This window comes from Kogia breviceps, chromosome 12 (assembly GCF_026419965.1).
Source record: "Kogia breviceps isolate mKogBre1 chromosome 12, mKogBre1 haplotype 1, whole genome shotgun sequence".
NCBI classification, from domain to species: Eukaryota; Metazoa; Chordata; class Mammalia; order Artiodactyla; family Physeteridae; genus Kogia; species Kogia breviceps.
Window position 1 is genome coordinate 49238340 of NC_081321.1, and position 23963 is coordinate 49262302.

The 23963-nt window shown below is 34.1% G+C and overlaps 1 protein-coding gene across 13 annotated transcripts in view; it reads left to right on the plus strand.

The window, feature by feature from the left end:
• The window catches only part of USP15 (ubiquitin specific peptidase 15), a 122997-nt gene that overhangs the window by 21316 nt on the left and 77718 nt on the right, over nt 1–23963 (plus strand). For 10 of the 13 annotated variants that reach the window (XR_010835832.1, XR_009338652.2, XM_059082204.2 and 7 more), the window contains exons 3-4: nt 8575–8705; nt 19398–19524. Coding sequence is in view for 11 of the 13 variants with exons in the window: in XM_059082204.2 (XP_058938187.1) it covers nt 8575–8705; nt 19398–19524 (258 nt within the window). In the remaining 2 variants the exon portion in view is untranslated. Of the gene's footprint in view, nt 1–8574; nt 8706–12000; nt 12257–19397; nt 19525–23963 lie in introns of those variants that run through there. The other 3 variants (XM_067009670.1, XM_067009671.1, XM_067009678.1) reach the window with 2 other exon arrangements.

The following is a 23963-nucleotide window of genomic DNA, read 5'->3' on the forward strand; positions in this document are numbered from 1 at the left end:
AAGGAGAGAGAGAGACCTAGAGATCTATAGAATCTCTCATAAGTCTAGAGCTGACTGTTGACCAGTGCATATATGTGAGGAAGGTATCCAAGGCCAAGGAAAGAACCATCCAAAAGAATTAGAAGGAACAATCGTTTAGGTTCATGTTACCAAATCAGGTTTATTTGCCAGATGCACAGCAAGCCAAATTCTGAGATACCAGGGTTTGCAGCAGAGAAAGGGTTTATTCATAAGGCAACCAAGTGAGGAGTTAGGAGAACAAATCTCAAATCTGCCTCCCTGATGGCAAGAGGCTCAGGGTATTTATGGGAACAAAGAAGCAGGGTGGTCTGAGGTGTGGGGAGCGTGGGAAAAGGTAATTGGTGATAAGGAAAGAGTGAGGTAATAGTCATTCTGTGCAGGTGCAACTAAGCTACTTGCTTCCCTGTGGGACGCATGTTCAGAAAATGGAGGTGTTAGCAGGTGCTGAGGGTGGAGTTTTTGGCCCTCTCATGTCAAAAGGTCACCAAGCGGACACTCACACAAGCCCAGTTGGACAGTCGGTGGTCTTAACCAGTCTTAGTTCCACCTAGTATTGAACACAGCTGATTTCAGGTTCCTGAAAAACAACTCAGGCAAATATCTTATTGTTTAGGCTATGAGAAGCTTGGAGGACATGCAAGTTTTTATAAAAACAGTTAAAGTGTGCTCGATCAGTAAAGGCAGGTTACAGTTATAGTTTAATGGATCTAACTGATGAGTATCCTCGGTTTCACTCATAAAGGACCAGGAATAATGTGTTCACAGTAGCCAGAGTGGAGAACCTTATAAATCACGGGGTAGACTGCAGAGAATGGGTTTGCCTCTATAGAAGGGCAAAATTTATCCTTCTAAATTGAAAGTATCAAACTATTTCCAAGTAACTTACCTACATCTCAGAACAGAACACAAGAGTATTTGTAGGAATACAAAAATATCCAGCATCCAACAAGATAAAATTTATAATATCTTGGATACAACCAAATATTACCTGGAATGCAAAGAAGCAGAAAAATACAATACATACTAAGGAGAAATAGCAATGTTTAAAAAAAATTTTTCTAAGCGGAAAAGAATGAAGAACAAATGAAACAGATACAAAACGAATAATAAGATGGTAGATTTAAACCCAGCTCTATGAACAGTCGTATTTAATGTAAATATCCCAATTTGAAGTTGAGACTGTAAGATTGGATTAAAAAAAAAACACCCAACTGTATACTGTCTACTAGTAACCCACCTTAAATATAAAGATACAAATAGATTAAGAGATTGAAAAATTGTAAGACTGACCTCCAGTGACCCTCCTCTTACATAATCATCTCCTTTTTGAGTGTGAGTGGAACCTGAGAATAGGATATCATTCCTGTGATTATTTATATTATATGACAAAAGGGAGATTATCCCAGTGAGCTTTATCTAATTGTGCATGCCCTTTAAAAGCAGAGTTTTCTCTGGCTGGTAGCTGTAGAAGTCAGGATTCAAAGCATGAGAAGGACTCATTGCTGGTTTGAAAATGGAGGGGACTAGGTGAGAAGGAAGACAGGCATCCTCTGGGAACAAAGAGAGTCATTGGGCCCACAGCTAGCAAGGAAACAGGGACCTCATACCTGTAGCCATGGGGAACTGAGTTCTGCCAACAGTCTGAATGGACTTGGAAGTAGATTCTTCCCCAGAGCCTTCAGATAGGAGACCAGCCTGGTGACTTCTTGATTTCTTCCTTGTAAGACCCTAAGTAGAAAACCCAGTTGAGCCCATCTGAACTTCTGACCCATAGAACTGTGAGATAATAAATGGGTGTTGTTTTAAACTACTATGGTTATTTATGTAGCAATAGAAAACTAATACACATACTAACACTAATCAAAAGAAAACTGGAATGGCCATATTAATATCAGACATTAAGTTTTAGAACAGAGAACATTACTAGGGATAAAAGTTCATTTCATGATCATAGATGGGCCAGGACAATTTCTTAAGAAAACATAATAATCCTGAATATATACCCAGCTAATGGCATAACTTAAAAATCTGTGAAGCAAAAACTGATAGAACTGCAAGGAGAACTAGAGAAATATCCACAATTATATAATGGATATTTCAATATTCTTCTCTCCATAAATGATAGAAAACGTGTAGACAGAAAAGTAGTAATGAAATAAATCAACCTATCTGTCCTAATTGACATTTATAGAATATTCCACTGAACAACAGCAGAATGAAAATTTTTTATAGGTGTACACATGAAGCATTTAGATAGACTATATTCTGGGCCATAAAACCTGTCTCAATAAAGTTAGAAGGGGGCTTCCCTGGTGGTGCAGTGGTTAGGAATCCGCCTGCCAATGCAGGGGACACGGGTTCGAGCCCTGGTCCAGGAAGATCCCACAGGCCGCAGAGCAACTAAGCCCGTGCGCCACAACTACTGAGCCTGTGCTCTAGAGCCCATGAACCACAACTACTGAAGCCCGTGTGCCACAACTACTGAAGCCCGTGTGCCACAACTACTGAAGCCCACGTGCCTAGAGCCTGTGCTCCACAACAGGAGAAGCCACCGCAATGAGAAGCCTGTACACTGCAACGAAGAGTAACCTCCGCTCACCACAACTAGAGAAAGCCCGCATGCAGTAACAAAAGACCCAACACAGCCAAAAATAAATAAATAAAATAAATAAATTAAAAATAAATAAATAAATAAAGTTAGAAGGATTTAAATCATATGAAATATGTTTTCTTACTACAGTGGAATAAAAAGTTAATAACAGACAGTTGGAACATCTTTAGATGTTTGGAGACTAACATACTTCTGCATAAGCCATGGGTCAAAAAGAACTCAAAGAGGAAATTAGAAAGTATTTTTAACTAAATGAAAGTGAAAACAAAACATATCAAAATTTGTGGAAGGTAGCTAAATAGTATGTGGGGGGCAATTTATAGCCCTTAACATCTATAAAGAAAAGAAAGGTCTGAAATCTTTGACCTTGGTTTCTGACTCAAACTAAAAGTAAGAACAAATTAAACCTAAATCAAGCAGAAGAAAGGAACTACTAATAAGTTCAGAACAGAAATTAAAGAGAAAATAGAAAAATAGAGAAAATCAATGAAACCAAAAACTGGTTCTTTGTGAAGATAATAAAATTTGTAAATACCTAGTTTGATCACCAGAAAAAGGGAAAAGACACAGCTACCAATATCAGGAACAAGAGAGGTAACATCAATACAGAAATCTACAAACAACCAATGGAGAATAAAAGAATATTATGAACTTTATGCCATTAAATTCAACAAATTAGATGAAAAAGACAAATTCCTTGAAAGATGAAAACTACCAAAGCTCATTCCAAAAGAATGGATTCTCTGAATAGCCCTGAATAGCAAAAGCTCTTTTAGAAAATTGGGAGAGAATACGTCCCAATTCATGCTATGAAACCGTCATTACCTTGTTACCAAAATCTGGCAGAGACATTTCAAGAGAAAAAATTCTAGACCATTATCCCTCATGAACATAGATGCATCAATTATTAACAAAATTTTAGTAAATCAAGTCCAACAATAAAGAGGATATATATATAGAGAGAGAAATAAACATTAAGTATAAAGAGAGAAATAAATATTACAAAGATAATATATCATATAAAACAAAAGAGTAAAATACAAGGAAACTTCCTCAATCTCATAATGGACATCTATGGAAAACCTGCAGAAGACATACTCAACAGTGAAAGACTGAGTCCTCTCCCTCTAAAATCAGGAAAAAGCAAGGATGTCTACTCTCAGCTCTTCAAGCCAAGATTGTACTAGAGGTCCTAGGCAGTGTAATAAGGCAAGAAGAAGAGATAAAAGGCATACAGCTTGTATCAGAAGAAGTAATAAATCTTCCTTTATTCACATAAACCTATGTCTATGTAGAAAATTTAATGGAATCTACACAAAGGAAACTTCTAGAACTAATAAATGAGGTTAGCCTGTAGGATACAAGATCATTATTCAAAAACCAGTTGTATTTTTGTACACTAAAAATGAACTAACATGAATTGAAATTTCAAAAGTACATTTTATTTTGGCACCAAAAATATAAAATACAGATAAGTCTGATAACATGTGCAAGAAATGTAAACTAAAAACTATAAGACATTGCTGAGATAAATTAAAACCTAAATAAAGACAGAAATTATGTTAGTGGATCAGAAAACTCAATATTGTTAAATTCCCCCACTCAATCTACAGATTCAACACAATTCTAAATCACATTCCTAGTAGGTTGTTTTCTATCTCATTTAAAAATGAGACAGTATTTACATACCATAGAATTCATCCTTTTAAATTCTGTGATTCACTGTTTTTTTGGTATATTCACAAAGTTTTACAACCATCACCACCGTCTAATTCCGCAAAATTTTCGTCACCCCAGAAAGAAACTTAGTATCCATGAGCAGTCACTCTGGATCCCCACTCAAGACCCAGCCATAGGCAATCACTAGTATACTTTCTGTCTCTATGGATTTGCCTTTTAGAGACATTTCATCTAAATGGAATCATGTGGCCTTACCATTTGACCTCTTTCACTTAGCACAAAGTTTTTTTTTTTTTTGTGGTACGCGGGCCTCTCACTGTTGTGGCTTCTCCCATTGCGGAGCACAGGCTCCGGACACGCAGGCTCAGCAGCCATGGCTCACGGGCCCAGCCGCTCCGCGGCATGTGGGATCTTCCCGGACCGGGGCACGAACCCCTGTCCCCTACATCGGCAGGCGGACTCTCAACCACTGTGCCACCAGGGAAGCCAGCACAAAGTTTTAAAGTGTCTTCATGTAGCATGAATCAGTACTTCATTTCTTTTTATGGGTGAGTAATTTTCCATTGTATGGAGATATGCCACATTTAATTTATCCATTCATGAATTGATGGACATTTGTGTTGTTTTCACTTTCTGGCTATTATGGATTATGTTGCTCTGAACATTCATGTACAAATTTTTGTGTAGATATATATTTTAATTTCTCATGTATCTATACCTAGGCATGGGATTACTAGGTCATATAGTAACTCTGTGTTTAACTATTTGAGGAATTGCTAGACTTTTCCAAAGTAGTTGCACCATTTTACATTCCCACCAGCAACAAGTAAGTAGGGTACCAATTTCTCCACATCTTGCCAACGCTTGTCATTGTCTGTTCGTTTATTATAGCCATCCTAATGGGTATGAAGTGGTATCCATTGTTATTTTGATTTGTATTTCCCTAGTGATTAATGATGTTAAGTATCTTGTCTGTGTGGCTTATATGTTTTTTGAAGAAATGTCTATTCAGATCCTATGCCCATTTTTTAATTGGGTTATTTGTCTATTTATTATGTTTTAAGAGCTGTTTATGTATTCTGAATACTAGTCCCTTATCAGACGTATGGTTTCCAAAAATTGTCTCCTAACCTGTGGGTTGTCTTTTACTTTCTTGATGGTGCCTCTAAAGCGCAAATTAATTTTGATGAAGTCCAATTTATCTATTTTTTTCCTTTTGGTTGCTTGTGACTTGGGTGTCAGAAATCATCACCTAATCCAAGATCAGAAAAAACGTATGTTTTTTTCTAAGAGTTTTATAGTTTTGGCTGTTATATTTATGTCTTTGATCAATTTTAAGTTAATATTTGTATATGGTGTGAGGTAAGAATCAGTTGAACAGATTAGAGAATCCAGAAGTAGATCCACCACATATATGGCCAATTGATTTTACACAAGGTTGTAAGGGGAATTCAGTGGAGAGAAGATAGTCTTTTAAACAAATGCTGCTTGAGCATTAAGTATCTATTTGCCAGAAACAGGTGAACTTTGATCTATACCTGGCACCATATACAAAATTAACTCAAAACAGACCGTAGACCTATATGTAAAAACCAAAACTATTAAAAAAAAAAGGAAAAATTTTGTGACATTGTGTTAGGCAAAGTTTTCTTAAATATGAATTTAAAAAGCACAGTTGAGGGCTTCCCTGGTGGCGCAGTGGTTGGGAGTCCGCCTGCCGATGCAGGGGACGCAGGTTCTTGCCCCTGTCCGGGAAGATCCCACATGCCGCGGAGCGGCTAGGCCTGTGAGCTATGGCCAATGAGCCTGTGTGTCCGGAGCCTGTGCTCCACAACAGTGAGAGGCCCGTGTACCACAAAAAAAAAAAAAAAAAAAAAGCACAGTTGATAAAAGAAAAAAATTGATGGCTTGTATTTCATCATTAACAAATGCTTCAAATGACACTGTTCAGAGAATGAAACAATAAAGCACAATGTGGGAGAAAATATTTGCAAATCACCTAGCTGATAAAATATCTTTATGCAGAATAAGGAATTCCATAAAGCCCAGTGGAAAAAAGTAGACAAAAGGTTTGAGCAGCTGCCTCACCAAAGAAGATAGTGTTTTCAAAAAGCACATGTGAGACTTCCTTGGTGGCACAGTGGATAAGAATCTGCCTGCCAGTGCAGGTGACATGGGTTCGATTCCTGGTCCAGGAAGATCCCACATGCAACAGAGCAACTAAACCGGTGCTCCACAACTACTGAGTTTGCACTTTAGAGCCCGCAAGCTGCAACTGCTGAGCTTGTGTGCCTCAACTACTGAAGCCCACACACCTAGAGCCCGTGCTCCGCAACAAGAGAAGCCACCGCAATGAGAAGCCCACGCACTGCAATGAGGAGTAGCCCCGGCTCGCCACAACTAGAGAAAGCCTGCACACAGCCAAAAACAAATAACAATTTAAAGGAAAAAAAGCACGTGTAAATATACTTAACATCAATTGTCATTAGAAAAATGAAGATTAAAACCACAATGAGGTCCTACTATACATGTGTTAAAATGATTAAAATTTAAAAGATGAGCCCATACCAAGTATTGACAAGGATGTGAAGCAAGTAGAACTTTCATACACTGTTTTTGGGAATGAAATAGTCTTGCAATTTCTTAAAAACCTAAACATACATTTACCATAGGAACCAATCATTCTACATATGAAAACTTGTACATGAGTGATCACATCACTGTTATTTGTAGTAGAGAAAATTGGAAACAATCCAAAATGCCCATCAACAGCTGAATGGATAAACAAATTATAGAATATCCATATAATGAAATCCTACTCAGCAATTAAAAGGAATGAACTATTGATACATAAAAACATGGATGGATTTCAAGATAATGATGCAGCATAAATGAAGCCAAACAAAGCAGTACATACTATTTTTTATATAATATTGTAGAAAATGCAAATTAGTCTACAATTGCAAAATACACATAAGTGGTTTTCAGGGGACAAGAAGAAGAGATTACAAAAAAGGGCTACAGGGAAACCTTTGGTGGTGGGGGAATACTGATAGATCGCTTCATCATTTTGGTGATGGTGGTTTCACACTTCAAATTTTACACCTTAAATCTGCAACAGTTTGTTGTATATCAATTTTATATCAATAAACACAGAAGTAACAAAAATTAGGGGTTCTGTGTTTAGGGGTGTTCTCCCCCTAAAAAAACGATCCAAACATTGATCATTTTTTATCCACTAGATATAAATTACTATTTGGATTCTGTTACATAATAAAATCATTTACTCAAAATCTTGAATTATTGTGGAGAATAGCATAGAAGTCTTAATTTTTAAACTTTTTTTTCTTTTCCTAAATTTACTTCAAAGTAGTCTGTTATAGTGGAAAGAAAATGGATATTAGCATAAACAGATACATGTTTGAGTCCAGTCTCTACAGTTTTCTGTATGTGAACTTGGGCAAGTTAATCAATATCTGAACCTATTTACTAAGTAAAATGTAGCTATCTACTTCATAATATTGTTCTGAAAATCAGCTGAGATAAAAGGGTTTTCCATAATAATACTTTTCATAGTACCTGCAATTTTCTGAATGATTTGGGGCAAGTTACTCAATTTCCTTGAATATATTTTTTTATCTAAAATAGATACCTATCTCTGGCCTGTCCTATACTACATTTCTAGTTCAACTGGAATTTTGAAAATGGATCATAGAATTAGAACCATATCTGAACAACTACCTCTACTTTAGATCTGTGGAGGAATCTAGATCATGGGCCCTCTGGAGTAATGAGATGCCCTTTTGTTATTTCCATCATGGTTCCCAGCCCATGTGCTTTGGCATCATTGTTAAAGGTTATTGATTTGCTTCTGAATTTTCTTCTTCAGCTAATGCTAGAACAATCACTATTACCATATGAGGGATCTCTGATACTTAAAAATTTGAGAAACACTCTTCATTCAGATCCTTTGGCTAACAGTTATACTTTAGTATTTTTTTTAAGAGCCCAATAAAAGAAAAATTATTTTTTTAAACACTGTTGGTTGCCTGGTACACATTAAAACTTTGTAAAGCAACAGTTTATTTTGGAATATGTAGACTTAGATGTGAACCTCTTCAGAGCTTTCTTCAAAACTCATTATTTAAATACCTGAGTTAGTCTCCATGAGTTTAAGTAATTTTTAATGTGTACAACCAGAGTATTTAGAGATATGTAGTATTGTTTCTTTTTATGTATTGAGTTTATTTTTCCTTTTGTAGATGGTGATGCCCAGTCACTTAAGGAGCATCTTATTGATGAATTGGATTACATACTGTTGCCAACTGAGGGCTGGAATAAACTTGTCAGCTGGTACACATTGATGGAAGGTCAGGAACCAATAGCACGGAAGGTACATATTAAGAATAACTGAATAGAAATATTTTTTTTAGTTCACATTTTCTTGTTAATTTCAGTGACTTATGAAGCCTCCTCAATTATCTTGGAGAAAAAGACCATCAGAATGTTACTGTACACTAACACACATAGAGGGTTTACTATATGCTAGCCACTGTTATAAGCACATCATATACATTATTAACTAGTTTAATCCTCATAAAAAATTCTCTGAGGTAAGTATTATCCCCATTTTATAGATGAGGAAATGAGGACAGAGGTAGAGAGGTGCAGGGTCTTTTAGAAAGCCACATGAGTTTACATACTTAAGTAGCCTGACTGACTTTTTTTTCTGATTAAAAAAAAATTTTTTTTTTTATATAATGAAGAGACTAAAAGTAGAAGAAATATTTTACAGCATACAATTTTCTTAAAACTTGAAAATGCAGATATTTTTCTTATCCCTATTTTAAGTTTTACAATTTAGAAAAATTAAAAATGACCCACTTTTTTTATTTTTGGGTTAACTAAAAATTCATTTATGAAAGTATCAGTATCACCATAGTAGAATAATACCAACTGCTTAAAGTAGATCTGTCAGCCTTACCACAAGTATTTGATAGTGTATTTGGGTGGAGCAGAATTATTTATCTGATTTTATTTCTACATAAAAGCAATTAAAAAGCCAAATTATGTAACACAAGGGTATAAACCTCTGATAGACCAAACCATATTTGATTTATTTGGAACTGATGCTACAAAGTTAATATATTAACAGTTTGTATTTGTGTATCTATGGTTTAGGTATAGAATTGAATTTCGTTTTCTAAATAGAACGTGAATGTGCCTTTGATTTAGTTTAGTGTAGTTTAATTCTGTTCCTTAATTTCACTCAGTCTTTTCTTATAGCCATTTCAAAGTTAAGATTCCTATCTTCTAGGAATGCTAGCCATAAATTATATATATTTATATATATATGTAATGGCCTATCATTTTTATCTATAATTGCTGGAGAATTGAGTGTTTTGACTATTTGAAGGATAAACTACTCAGCTGTAAAACTATGTAGAAGAAAACTTTCATTCCTGGGATAAAGGAAAATCTGTAATTTGTCTGGAATATCTTCAAATGTGTTAAACTGTATTAATTCAACCTTAATGACATACTTTTTTTTCTTAATAAATGTAGCATATCATAGAGTGTAGTAAACAGGTCAACTGACAACTCCATTGGCATTTCTTCTTGAAAGAGGGCTTACTGACATTTCTTGAAATCTGTGTCTGATAAGCAAGTTAAAGAAGATAAAGAATCATGAAGACTTCCTACAGGGAGAAGGAAAAAAAGTTTAAGAAGTCTGTTAGGAAGCTATATATTTATTTTTAATAAGGTAGTTGGAATTCACTCAACTTGTAAAATAATTTTCAAACTTTAGTGTGTATAAAATTAAAATTACCTAGAGTACTTATTAAAATGTGTCTTCCTCCAAAATTAAATCAGTAAGTCTGGGAATTTCCATTTTTGCTATGCTTCTGATGCCAGTGAACTCAAAGAACAGACTCTTAACCCCAGTGGAACTTACTTAAAAGAATAGACTGGTCTTTTAGAGTCTGAAGCCCAGCTTTGAGTTTTACTAATCTCTGATTGCATTGAGGAATCTGGAATTGGTAATGCTCCTACTGTCATGTAGAAACAAAGTTAACCATCTTCCTGGACCTAAAATCATCACTAAACTGTCTCACTTAAAATGTCAGGCATTCAATTTAAAACAAAAACAAAACAGGTAAATGAGGAGGAAGTACAGTGGGACCAAAATCCAAGAGAAACTATAGGTAATAGAAACAGGCTCGTGAGGAATCCACATAATGGAATTATCAGACAGAAACCTGAAAACCCTGTGCTTGTTATGTTCAAAAAAATAAAAGTTAGTTGAAGAACCAAATATAATTCTAAAACTGAAAAATAATATGAAAATATTAAGTATTAAGGACATATTATTTGAGTGAAATACTAGACTAAAAAGAAGGAGAGAATGTATAAACTAAATGATAACATCAATAGAAAATATATTGACCAAAGCTTAAAGACACTGAAGAATGGAAAATAAAGAAAAAAGCAGACGGGCACATCGAATACAGTGAATAAGTTTAACATACATTTAAGTCGACTCCTCAAAGGAAAGGAAAGACAGAATGGGGTAGAAGTAATACTGGAACTAATAGCTGAGAATTTTCCAAAAATGGTGAAACGCATCATGCTACACATTAAAGAAATGCTGTGAATCCCAAGCTGAAAAAAATGCAAACAAAACCATACGCAATAAAACTGTTGAGAAACAAAGATATTCCTGATAGTAGCCAGAAAAAAAGATATATTACCTTCAAAGTAAGGGTAAGACAAAGAAGTGATTTCTCAAGAGAAATGAATGCCAAGAAAATAATAGTGTATCTTCAACATGCTGAAAGAAAATAACTGCTAACCTTGAATTCTATGATCAAGGAAAGGATTCTTCAGAATAATGGTGACAAAAGCTGTTTTCAGATAAACAAATTGATAGGATTTGTTACCAGCAGACTTGCACTAAAGGAAACACAAAACAGTCTTCAGAATGAAAAATTACTCCGTATGGAATCTTGGAGACACAGGAAAAAATGTTGGCTGACAAAAGCACATACTGTGAATAGATGTTAAGGCGGGCTGTTTAAAATAGTAATAATTCCTTATGAGGGTGAAAATATGTATAAAATTAAAGTGTATAACAATATTAGTATATACGTTAAGACAGTTGCCCCCAAGACAACCCCCATTATCTCCACCTCCTCATATCCACAGCCTTGGATAGTCCCCATCCACATTGTACCAGGGTCTTGGTGTTGTACTGGTCTTTGTGGCCAGTGACATATAGTAGAAGTCATGGTAAAGTATATCACTTTCAAGATTAAGTTTCAGGTCAAAAGGATAAACTTACAGTTATAAAGTAAATAAGTTATGGGGATGTATTTGTACAACATGGTGACTATAGTTAAAAATATTATATTGCATATTTGAAAATTGCTAAGAATTCTAGAAGATATTAAAAGTTCTCATCACAAGAAAAAAAGTGTAACTATGTAGGGTGATGGATGTTAACTAGACTTACTGTGGTGATCATTTCACCATGTATACAAATAATGAATAGTTGTGTTATACACCTGAAACTAATGTAATGTTATATGTCAGTTGTACCTCATTAAAAAAGAAAAGATTAGATTATAAAAGACACCTTGGCTTACATCTTGGGTGCACACGCCCTCTTGCTCTCTCTCATTTCTCAGTTTGGGAAATTCAACTGCACATTCAGGCAGCCTATGGAGGGGCTCACATGTTAAGGAATTGAGATCTCTGGCCAGTAGAGAGGAATGGAGGCCTGCTAACAACGATGTGAGTGAGCTTGGAAGTGAATCCTACAGTCTCATTTGAGCTTCCAGATAATTGAAGTCCCAGTCCACAGCTTGACAACAGCCTCGTGAGAGACCCCACGCCAGAACAGTCCAGCTAAGCTGCTCCAGATTCTTGACCCTCAGAAACTATGTGAGATAATGTTTGCTTTGTTAAGCTGATAAACTTGGGGTAATTTATTAAGCAGTAGTAGGTAGCTAATACTGATTTTGGTTCCTGGAAGTTGCATGCAACCGTAGCAAAAACTAGAGATGTGGTGGTGGCTTTGGAACTGGGCAGTGGATAGAAGCTGTAAGAATTTTAAGAGTATTAATGAAAGCCTAAAGTGCCTTGAATAAATTGGTAGTAGAATTTTAGACTTTGAGGAGGCTGCCAGTGAGATCTTAAAGGAAAGTGAGGAAAATCTTACTGGAACCCAGTGATTTTTGTTATAAGGTGACAGAAAGTTTAACAACGTGTCAATCTGCAGTAAACTGAAAGATAAAAAATATATTTGTGAACTAAATGATCTACCAAAATGTTGAAAGTACTGCTGGGTTTTTTCTTGTGCTGCCTTTAGTCAGATATGAGAAAAGAGAAGCTAAAGAAAGGACTGTTAAATAAAAGAGCCAAGACTTGCTAGTTTTGAAAATTAGCTTCTCCAGATGACAAACAACGCTAAAACTAAGAAATATTTCCAAGCAAAGATCAAACTCAAGACACTCTCAAGAAAGCATGGTCTAAAGTTGAAGCCAAGGTTGTGACTCTAAGATTTCTTTGTTAAGACCTCAGAAAAGTTGAAGGTGGTGCCTCACAATACTCTTCAGAAAAAAGGGCCCTTTAAAGGATTTCAGGGTGTACTTTATACTGCCTTTCATTATGTGGCTTCTAGGAACAGTAGGGCTTCTAAGAAGCTTTAGGGCAATGTCCCTGAGCCTTCTCAGTATAAACCCAAGGTAGAAAGGACTTAGCTAGAGGACATTTGTGGTTGTGACTTTTGCCTACTGGGTTGAACTCCAGTGAGATCCACTGGAGACGCACAGTGTTTTCAAGAACCACTGCCATCTTGGACTGCAGAGACAGTATAAAATTAAAGAGACCTTGCCCTTGCAGACTGCTACAAGCAGGAATCAGACTAATAATTTACTCAACTGCAAACATGTGCTAACTTTCATGAAAAAAAAGGATGACTCAGAAAACAGAAGCAAATGTTATGAAGAGTCATTTTCATGTCAAGGCAAAAGTGAGCCCTAACCAAGGAACTTTCAGTATTTATCTTTTAGTTCACAGGCCTATAGATCAAGAGAAACTATACTCGAGATGCTTAAGGAACTATGCCCAAGGATCCTCATCTGTACCTTAGTCATATATAGATGACAAGTTTCTGAACTTTGAGTTGATGCTGTAATGGGATGAGACTAGTGGGGGCCTTTGTGGGGGGGTGGAGTGTAGTTTGCATGTTGGTGGGAGGGTCTGTGACTTATTGTGTACCAGAGGTTTGACTGTGGTAGACAACCTCACAGATGCTCCCAAGTTATCGCCACCTCCTTTTATTCACACTCTTATGTAATCTACATCATACCAGAGTTGGTCTGTGTGACCAGTAAAATATGGCAGAAGTGATAGTATGTTGTTTCTGAGTTTGTAAAAGATACCGGAGTGCTCTCTGGCTCTCTCTTGGATCAGTTACTCTGAGTGAAGCCATATGCCATGCAGGCAGCCTATGGAAAGACTCACATGATGAGGAACTAAGTAAGTCTCTGCCAACAGCTGGAGAGGAACGGAGGCCTGCCAGCAACACATGAATGAGCTTGGAAGCAGATTTGAACATGATTAACCACCATGACCTAATTGACATGCGTTGCACTTAGTCAATGCAGAATACAAAATTTTTTTAAGTGGAATTTTTACCAAAATTAACCACATGCTGGGCCATCAAGCAAATTCCAATATATTTCTAATGATAGAAATTATTCAGTGTATTTTCTGTCCTCAGGGGAATTTAGAAGTCTGTAACAGAAAGACAACTGGATGATCTCTCAGCTACCTAGAAATAGAACAATATACTTCTAAGTAATCCTTAGGTCAAAGAAGATATAAAAAGTAAAATTAGACATATTTTTGAACTGAATAATAATGGTGCATCATAAAAGAATGACTAAAGTCATTCTTAGAAGGAACTTTATAGCTTAAATGTAAATACTGGAAAAGAAGAAAGACTTTTCTCAAGAAGAAAAGAAAAGGAAATTAAGCCTAATCAAGAAATAATAGGAGCTTCCCTGGTGGCGCAGTGGTTGAGAGTCCGCCTGCTGATGCAGGGGACACGGGTTCGTGCCCCGGTCCGGGAAGATCCCACATGCCGCGGAGTGGCCGGGCCCATGAGCCATGGCCACTGAGCCTGCGCGTCCGGAGCCTGTGCTCTGCAACAGAAGAGGCCACAGCAGTGAGAGGCCCGCATACCACAAAAAATAATAATAATAATATTTTGAAGTAGATGTTAATAAATTAGAAAAATAAATTTGTATTAAATGAACAAAGTTGACTCATTATAAAGAACATTGGAATTAGATCAGTAAAATAATGATGAGTACTGGCAAGACTGATCAAGAATAAAAGGAAAATAGGCCCAAATCACCTATATTAGGAATGAAAAAGGGGACACCATAGTAGAGTCTAAAGACTTTTTTAAAAGATTAATTTTGAATAATTTTATTAATTTAAAAATTTAGGTGAAGTGGACAGATTTCTAGAAAAATACAACAGTGTTGAAATAAATAGAAAATCTCAATTGCCCTATCTGAATAAAGAAATTAAATCATTAGATAAAAATCTTTTCCCAAAGAAAACTGTAGCTCCAGAAGGCATCACCAATAAATATTCAACCAAATATTTAATAACGCAATACTAAATAATTTACACAATATTAGCAAGGCAAACCCAGCAGTATGCAAAAAGGGAGTTAAAAAATGGCCAGGCTGGATTTTTTTCAAATGCAATTTTGGTTTTACTTTGAAAATCACTTCTTATAATTTTCATATTATCTGAGTAAAGTAGAAAAACCGTCTCAGTAGATGCAGAAAAAGCATTTGATATAACTCTATGTATGATTTTTTTAAGAAAAGCTAGAAATAGAAACCTATTTCAGACATACTTATTGGTAAAATATTCAAAGCTCTTCCTCCCCGATCAGGGACAAGACAAGGATAAATATATTAGAGGTCTTAGCCAGTGTGGTAATGCAGGACAAGAACTCAAAGAATAAGGATTGAAAATAAAGAAATAAAATTGTAATGTTCTAGAAGACATGATTTTATATGTTGAAAATTCTAAAAGTTGTACTAACAAACCATTAAAATCAATAATTAAGTTTCACAAGGTGGTGGTTGGATATAAGGTAAATATAGTAAAACCAGTTATTTATCAGCAACAAATAAAGTTGAATTTTAAAATGATGTTTACAACAGATCGAAGTACATAGAAATAAACCTTACAAAATTACTTCTCTACAATGAAAATTATGAAACATTACTGAGTAAAACTAAAGAAGACCTAATAAGTTAATGGTCAGGGGGTCACCAAACTTTTTCTGTAAAAAGTCAGATAGCAAATATTTTCAGCTTTGTGGGCCAAAATGGTCACTGTACTGTGGAACTACTCATCTCTGCTGTTTTGGGTGCAAAAACAGCCATAGGTAACACGTAAATGAATGGTAATAACTTCCAGTAAAATGTTATTTACAAAAATAGATGATGAGTGAGATTTAGCCTATGGATCATAGTTAGCCCACTCCTGATCTAGGTGCTGGTTAATTAATGTCTACCAACATCATAAAAAGAGGGGCAACTAGATATTATTTGCATCTTGTTTAGAATATATCTCACAATCCCTGTGAAGTAGTCTTACTAAAAATTGCAAGAATAAAAAGATTGATGGTGAACTTTTCAGTTAAAAGACACTTCAGACTTATCAGTCATTTGCAGTGTATGGGCTTTATTTGGATCTGTTAAAAATGATTTTAGGGGCTTCCCTGGTGGCGCAGTGGTTGAGAGTCCGCCTGCCGATGCAGGGGACACTGGTTCGTGACCCAGTCCAGGAGGATCCCACATGCCGCGGAGCGGCTGGGCCTGTGAGCCACGGCTGCTGAGCCTGCGTGTCCGGAGCCTGTGCTCCGCATCAGGAGAGGCCACAGCAGTGAGAGGCCCGCGTACCGCAAAAAAAAAAAAAAAAGATTTTAATTTTAATTAATCTAATTTTAATGTAATGAATATTCAATATTAAGGGATTAGTTTTAATATTTTAGGTGTGATAACGTTTTTATGGTTATGTTTGAGTGCTTGTTTCTGGAGAAATATATCTTGAAATATTTTTATAGAATGTCACAAGTAGGATTTGTTTGTTATACGTTAACACCTGTGATTTCATAGTTGTGTTATACTTCTCTACTAGTCTCTCTGTCTTTACCTCTGGTTGTTCTCACCCTGATTCCAGGGACTGGGTCTAATTCACCTGTGTATTTCTAGCACTAAGCATAGATGCTCAGTAAGTGGTGCCAAAGTGAATGTAGCTAACTCCTCAAAAATAGTCAATGTGTCTGTCTATTAGGCCCAGTGTTATCAAATTGTTTTAAAGTACTAGATTTCTTTAGAAATTACTTTCTGTTTCCAAGGGGGGAGCAGTCATATGCCAATATAATGAGTAGACTGTGTTAGGTTTATCAGGTATATTTCATAGCTTTAGTCAGAATGCTCTCTAATATTCACAGCAAAATGAACAAATGGAAATTATATTTATTTTAATTTAACATAAACATATTTCCCTAAGTAAAAAAACTTGACCTTCATTGTGGCCATGAATTAATAGAATCCAAGCACAGATTTCAACAACATTATAATTCACTTTTGAAAAAAACACTTTAGCTGTCACCTCTAATTCTGAAACACAACTGTTATTTCTGAATATTCACCTTCCTGTCTTATTTCAAACGTGTATCTTAATGGTTATAATAACTAGGTAAATCTTTGTATCCTGTTTTTTCTAAGCCTGTTTCTTCCTGTTACAGTCTTAATAGCATCATCATTTTAAATGATTATTTTCAACACAGACATTTTTAATGAAGGTAGGATACTTTATATAAACAAATATAAAGGAGATGCTCTGTATGAACAAGTAATATACATATGATTATGACACTAATACATAAATATGCTAATTATTTTTCTCTGCTGTGATGCTGTTGTATTCAAGCTTTAATCATTCATACAGTGTGGTTCTTTTAAGTAAAAATTGTTTTTGAGGACAAACTCATATCTTCCTTAAAAGAATGGCTCTTTAATACACTACTTTTGAAAACAGTAAAATATCTTATAAATACAGTAGTAGTGTTCTGAGTAATGTTAATGAGGGTTTTAGCATTGTAAGTATACTGTTGGAGAAAAGAAGAAAAATGAGAAATATTCTGAATCCCAATAAAGAGTGGGTTTTGAAATCTTGATTTTTTTAAATTTTATTTTATTGGAGTATAGTTGATTTACAGTGATGTGTTAGTTTCGGGTGTACATTAAAGTGATTCAGTTATACCTGTATATATATACATTCTTTTTGGATTCTTTTCTCATATAGGTTATCACAGAATATTGAGTAGAGTGCCCTTGTTTTAGGTCCTTGTTGGTTATCTGTCTCACATACAATAGTGAACTGATGTTTTGTTTTCATTGTTGACAGTGAGTGAGTTTCTGACAGTTAAATCACCAGATTCTTTCCAGGAAAATAGCTATTAGTTTTATGAAGATTCTCATTTTTTAAAAAACTATGCTTACTTAGAAGATATATACCTCAATATAAATCATAATGAGGGATTTTCTTTTTTTTTGTTATTTTATCCTCTTTCTTTATCCCATTGCCTGCTGTATTGTTAGTCATTCCCCCCCCCACCTGCCCCCCAGCCAATGAAATGAGGCCTGTAGGTACCTCAGTTTTGGCAACCTATCGATGATTAGTAACTAACGTGATATAATATTATTTTAGGATTCTTACTCACATATTGACTCCCAGAGCAGAAATTTCTGATTAATAAGAATATTCCTAGCTTTACAGCTTCAAGTAATCTTAGAAATGATGTAATATCCTTTGCTTCCTTCGTAACTTCAAATAAGCATAAAGCAAAATCCTTCAAATAAAGTATAAAACAAATTTAATTAGTTCAGGGTTAAACAGTTTTATATTAGTTTGTAAAATGGGTTAAGGTAATTAACATGGGAAGTGCATGCTGTTGCTTGTTTTAGAAATGTGAATGTAACAAGTATAATTAGGAGAATATATGTGACAAAGTATCATAAAAATTAGCATTGGATTGGATATTTTGAATACTAGACAAACTACCTTTGAAGTTTTTGAGCTAAAACAATTCCCTGCAAGTGAAAGACAAATTTATGAGTCCCTTATTGAATTGATGCAAAGCGTGCGAGTACAGCAGTCATTTGGAGCCTCCCTTTTGCCATATTTGTCTAATGTATCACATATCAGGCCGATTACTATTTTCAGAAACAGTGTTCATGGCTGAAATCCTACAGTTAACCTTTAGAAGATCAAAAGGAAGTATACTTATTAATAAGGTGAACCTAATATATACATATTTTCTCTTTTTCTGCCTTATTGCTTGCATGTTTAGCAGCTTTTTTTTTTTTCATTTGTTGCATAGAATTACTGAGTATGCATTTAAAGGTCAAACAAAGTCATCTTAGGATGGAAAACTAACATATCAGTTACAGGGCATAGCTGGATATTTTGGCAACAGTGATTTGTAGTTATTGTTTTAAAAGATTTATTTTAACGTATAGAGTGATATTATAGCTGTTGCTAACTGAAATTGTATAGAACTTACAATTTTTAAAAGTTTTCTGCTTGAGATCAAGTACTAAAAGCTAAAAGTATGTCTGTATCTTTAACCAGAGCTGTATTTACACTTTGCATTCACTTTCTCATCATAAATACTAAATGTATTTATTTATAATATACCAAAGTATCTTCATAGAGTAGTAGAATACCTTTCTAAACTGTCTGTTAATGTTTGTGTCATGATTATTCATATTCTATTAAATATTAAAATTTCCAAAAATGTTCCTTTCTTTTTCAGCTATCCAATATCTATTATTTTTATTGATGGGTTTTAATAGTTACTAGTTTCTCACTGGAGATCTGTAGTTTTTTTCTAAAGCCTCTTTAGAGAAATGTATTGTTATTCAAAACAGTGAAATATATCAAGCTATAGCTGATACCAATTTGTTTTGTTTTTTAGGTGGTTGAACAGGGTATGTTTGTAAAGCACTGCAAAGTAGAAGTATATCTCACAGAATTGAAGCTCTGTGAAAATGGAAACATGAACAATGTTGTAACTCGAAGATTTAGCAAAGCTGACACAATAGGTAATGCAAGATCCTGTTTCTTTGTTAAAACATTGCTATTAGAAATTTATTTAAAATTCTAGTTGTTATATTCTACTAAGATGATAACCATTTTAAGGGTTTATCTTTAGACATTACAAATTTCCAAGCATCATACAATATGTCTTAGCTTAGAGTTGAATTATTTATCATTTCTAGGTCTACTTTACATTATTAAATGAGTTTAATATTTGTGCCATTTTACTTTTTTAAAAAAAATCAAATAATGGTTTTAATTTAGCATTTGAAAATATATACCAGGTTTGTAACATGACTATAAATTGAAGTAGAACTTTAAATAAAAACTTGCTTAGGTAAAACTTTGTCAGGTAATGTAATATATATATATCAATAATAATAATAATTTACCATTCTTAGCATGGAAAATGACCGTTTATTTTCTTTTTTCTCACAGTTTATTCTTTGGACTCTAAATACAAAATTAAGTAGCTACTTAGAGCAGCGGGCTTAGCATTAATATGACTCATTGATTTTTTTTTTAATAATGAGTAGGTTACAGAATTATATATCAAATATAAGTGTGCCTAACGCCTTCTGTGTATTTATATATCTTTATATATTTACATATCTACATATATAAATGTATATTAAAATACATGTAAATTTATAATTCTGTTTAAAAGCCACATGTTAATTTAACATCAAGAATGTATTGAATAACAAAATAAAACTCATAGATTCAGAGAACAGATTGGTGGCTGCCAGATGGGAGGGGCTTGGGGGTTGGGTGAAATTGGGTGAAGGGGATTAAGAGGTATAAAATTCCAGTAAGTCATGATGATATAATGTACAGCATGGTGACTACAGTCAATAATATTGAATTGCAAATTTGAAAGTTGCTAAGAAAGTAAATCTTATAAGTTCTCATCACAAGGAAAAGGTTTTTCTAACTTTGTATGGTGACAGTCACTTATTGTGGTGATCACTTAGTGATGTATACAAATGTTGAACCATTCTGTCATACACCTAAAACTAATATAATGTTGTATGTCAATTATACTTCAATTTTAAAAAAGAATATATTGAATAAAATGTTTTTTAAATAAATGATTATGCATTTAATAACAGAATTGCAGTACTTTTTGATAAGACACAACTCAAAATAAAAATTATAAAAGGTTGTTATTTTCAAATAAAGTTTTTGGAACAGAAGATTAATAGCAATAACATTGATCTGTTGGAAAGTGTAAATGGACACTGGAGAAGGACATAACACTTAATGTAGAACTTAGAAAGAAAGAAAGATTAGAAAATTTATGAGTTATAGCACCGTATAGCTTTTCTTGTTGGAACCAGTCATTAAGTATACTTTAAAAGTAAATAAAAATATTTGTGAATTTCTTAAGTACATTTGATTTTCACCACATAGCCATTTCACTTCAGGAAACTACTTTAACTCATAATTTTCATTAAATAGTACCATTCTTCAATTCCTAATGCTTGGTTAATCCTAATGTTTTTGCCAAACATTATGTATGGATTTTTTGTTTTCCCTCTCTTTATTTACCTAGAACATTTGTAAATTGAGATGCAATTTCGATAAACTCACACAGTCATCTTTCTAAAATGAATGCTTAATATGTTAGGAACTCCATATAAATGTCATTTTATTACATTATTATGGATAAAGTACTTTTGCAGTTCTAGATTTTTGGAACATATTCAGGAAAGTAAAACATTTCTGTATCCTAAGAACTGAAAGTTTTAAATGTATAAAATTACATTAATCATGATATTAAAATGTACACAATAAGAATCTTTAAGAATCTGTAAGTCTTTCCAACAAAGATGACCTATTAAAATTAATTCAGAGACTAACTTCTGAAATGTTCAGCCGATTAGAATATAAATAAGCTACCTCTTAAATGCTTGATGTAGATAATGTCTTCTAGTTATTTTAAAGTTTGGTATTTTCTAGTTAAAGTTTGGTATTAAACTTTTGGTATTAAAGTTTCTTTGTTTCTTGCCTCATTTCTATAGGAAAGTTATATATACATATAAATTATATGAGACAATAAGAAACTTATTTTAGAACATTAGTTCACTGAAAAATATTTTAAAACTCATTATATGAAGATCTAAGGTTTAATTTCTGAACTCAGAACAAGCATTTTGGAGATTTTACATTAAGTACTAAGTAAGAATTGTCAAGGAGATGATTTGTAAAGAATCTCTGCTTCAAAAAGTTATGATTTACATAGATGTTAATTAGCATAGTTTAAATTTACTAATACTTAAAAATGCTACATACATTGGCTATATGCCTTAAAATTGTATATGAATAAATTTTTTCATATAGCTAACATTTCTTTTTAGAACAGTTTTTTCATACTGTGTTGTCTATACTTTCGTGGTCATTAAACAGTTTGTGGAGTAAAGAGAATGGAATGGAAAATAACAGAATAGAAAATATCAACATATATGTGTATAGTGGGTCACAATTCCTTACTGTAGTTTTAAAAGTTTGAAAATCTATATTAGAGCAAGTTTGCTTTCTAAGCAAAAATTTTTGCAAAAATTAATCAAGTCAGGAATTTTAGAAACTTCATGGTTATGGTTATAATAGTTTAGCAATTATTGAATACTTACTACGCTTTAGGCACTTTACAGGAAATTTCTTATTCAAACCTCAACATTACTGTACCCTCATCTTAAAGGTGATAAAGCATAGGCTAAGAAAGGTTAAGTAACCTACATAGGTTCACCCTGGTACCAAGTGATAGAGCCAGTATTTTAACTCCTTAACCTGGCCTCTTATACCAGAGTCTCACTTCTTAACTTGCTGCCTTATACAATCTGTGCAAATGTTAATTGGATTGATTTTTGTGTTTCTTTAGGAAGTAAGTTTTGAAACAAAGAATTTGATAAGAAAGGAAATACGAGATGTATATTTTTCCCTGTGTGTTTAAAAGGATCAAAATAGCTATGTACGTGAAATATAGTATACAAATTCTATAAACAGAATTAAGAAATATAAGCACCTGTTTTCTGTTTTTACTAAATTAATAAAATGTTCCATTTTCAGCTAGTAATGTCTACATTGATTTATAATAAAAATGATAGTAGCCATAGGTAGGATCTAAATAATTTACCATGTTCAGAGCCAAAATACTTTGCCTTTTTAATATTTTTCTCCCTAAATTGATATATTTGGGTATTGAACATGTATCAATTAGAAAGATAAAACTTGTTTTTATTTTTTCTTTAAAGATACCACTGAAAAACAATTTTGTTATAAAATTTGAAAAATGCTTTATGTTTTTAAAATTAATAGAACTGCTTCTTATTAAATGTTCCTACTAGAAATGTTCGTCACAGTAATTTTATTTCTATTATCTGTGTTAATATTTTTTTATCTCTTTATGCTTTTCATTAACTGCCTAATAGAGTCAAATTAATATACAGAAAAATATGCACATGTTCTCAATACCTTGACATTCTCAACTCCAGTGATCTTGATCTGCATCCAGCTTCAACCACCAGTTCCCATAGATATACCATAGGCTGTCATTACCTACAACTGCACTTGCCAAATTTCAGTTTAAGCAAACTGCTTTCTGGCTACCACTTCCTCTGCTCCCGTTCTCTCTTGAACCCACTAAATCAGACCAACTACTTCCTTGGTTCTGCTTCTGTGATGCTGTCTAATTACTTCTACATTGATACATCCAGTGGTCGAAGTCTTCCATTTCTTAACGTGCCAGCAAAAATTAACATACTTAGTCACTTTTCCATCTAGAAATATTTTCTTTTCACATGGCTGCCAGGGCACAAGTTCTCACTGGCTGCATCTTCTCAGAGTCCTTTGTAAGATCCTCTTCATATTTCTGACCTCAGAACATCAGTGTGATATGCTCAGTCCTTGGATCTTCTTTCTTTTCCTGATGACTTCCTCTAGTCCCCTGGCTTTAAATACTTTTCTGTATATTGATGTCTTATATCTCCTACCCAAACTCTCCCTTAATTCCAGTTTCAACCATTCCGTATCTTCACATGTGTCTGATGAGAATCTAAAGATAACATATATGAAACTAAACTCTTTCCCTTCCCCCTAAAACCTACTACTCTGTCATTTTTCCTCATCTGAGTAATTGTCACTTGCACTCTTCTAATTGCTCAGGCCAAAACCCTTGGTATCATTCTGATTCTCTTGTATTTCTCACCCTGCATATAATTTAGCAACGTATCTTCTAAGCAGCGCCTTCAGAATCTATTCCCAGTCTGACCACTTAACATTGCTTCCACTGTTACCACCTTGGTTTGGATTTCTGTAGTAGCGTAGTCTCTCACCCTTGACATCCTGCAGTTTGTTTTCACTAGCAGCAAAAGTGAACATTTGAAGTGTCAATTGGATCATACCACTTCTCTGCTCAAAACTCCTAAATGACTTCCCTTCTTAA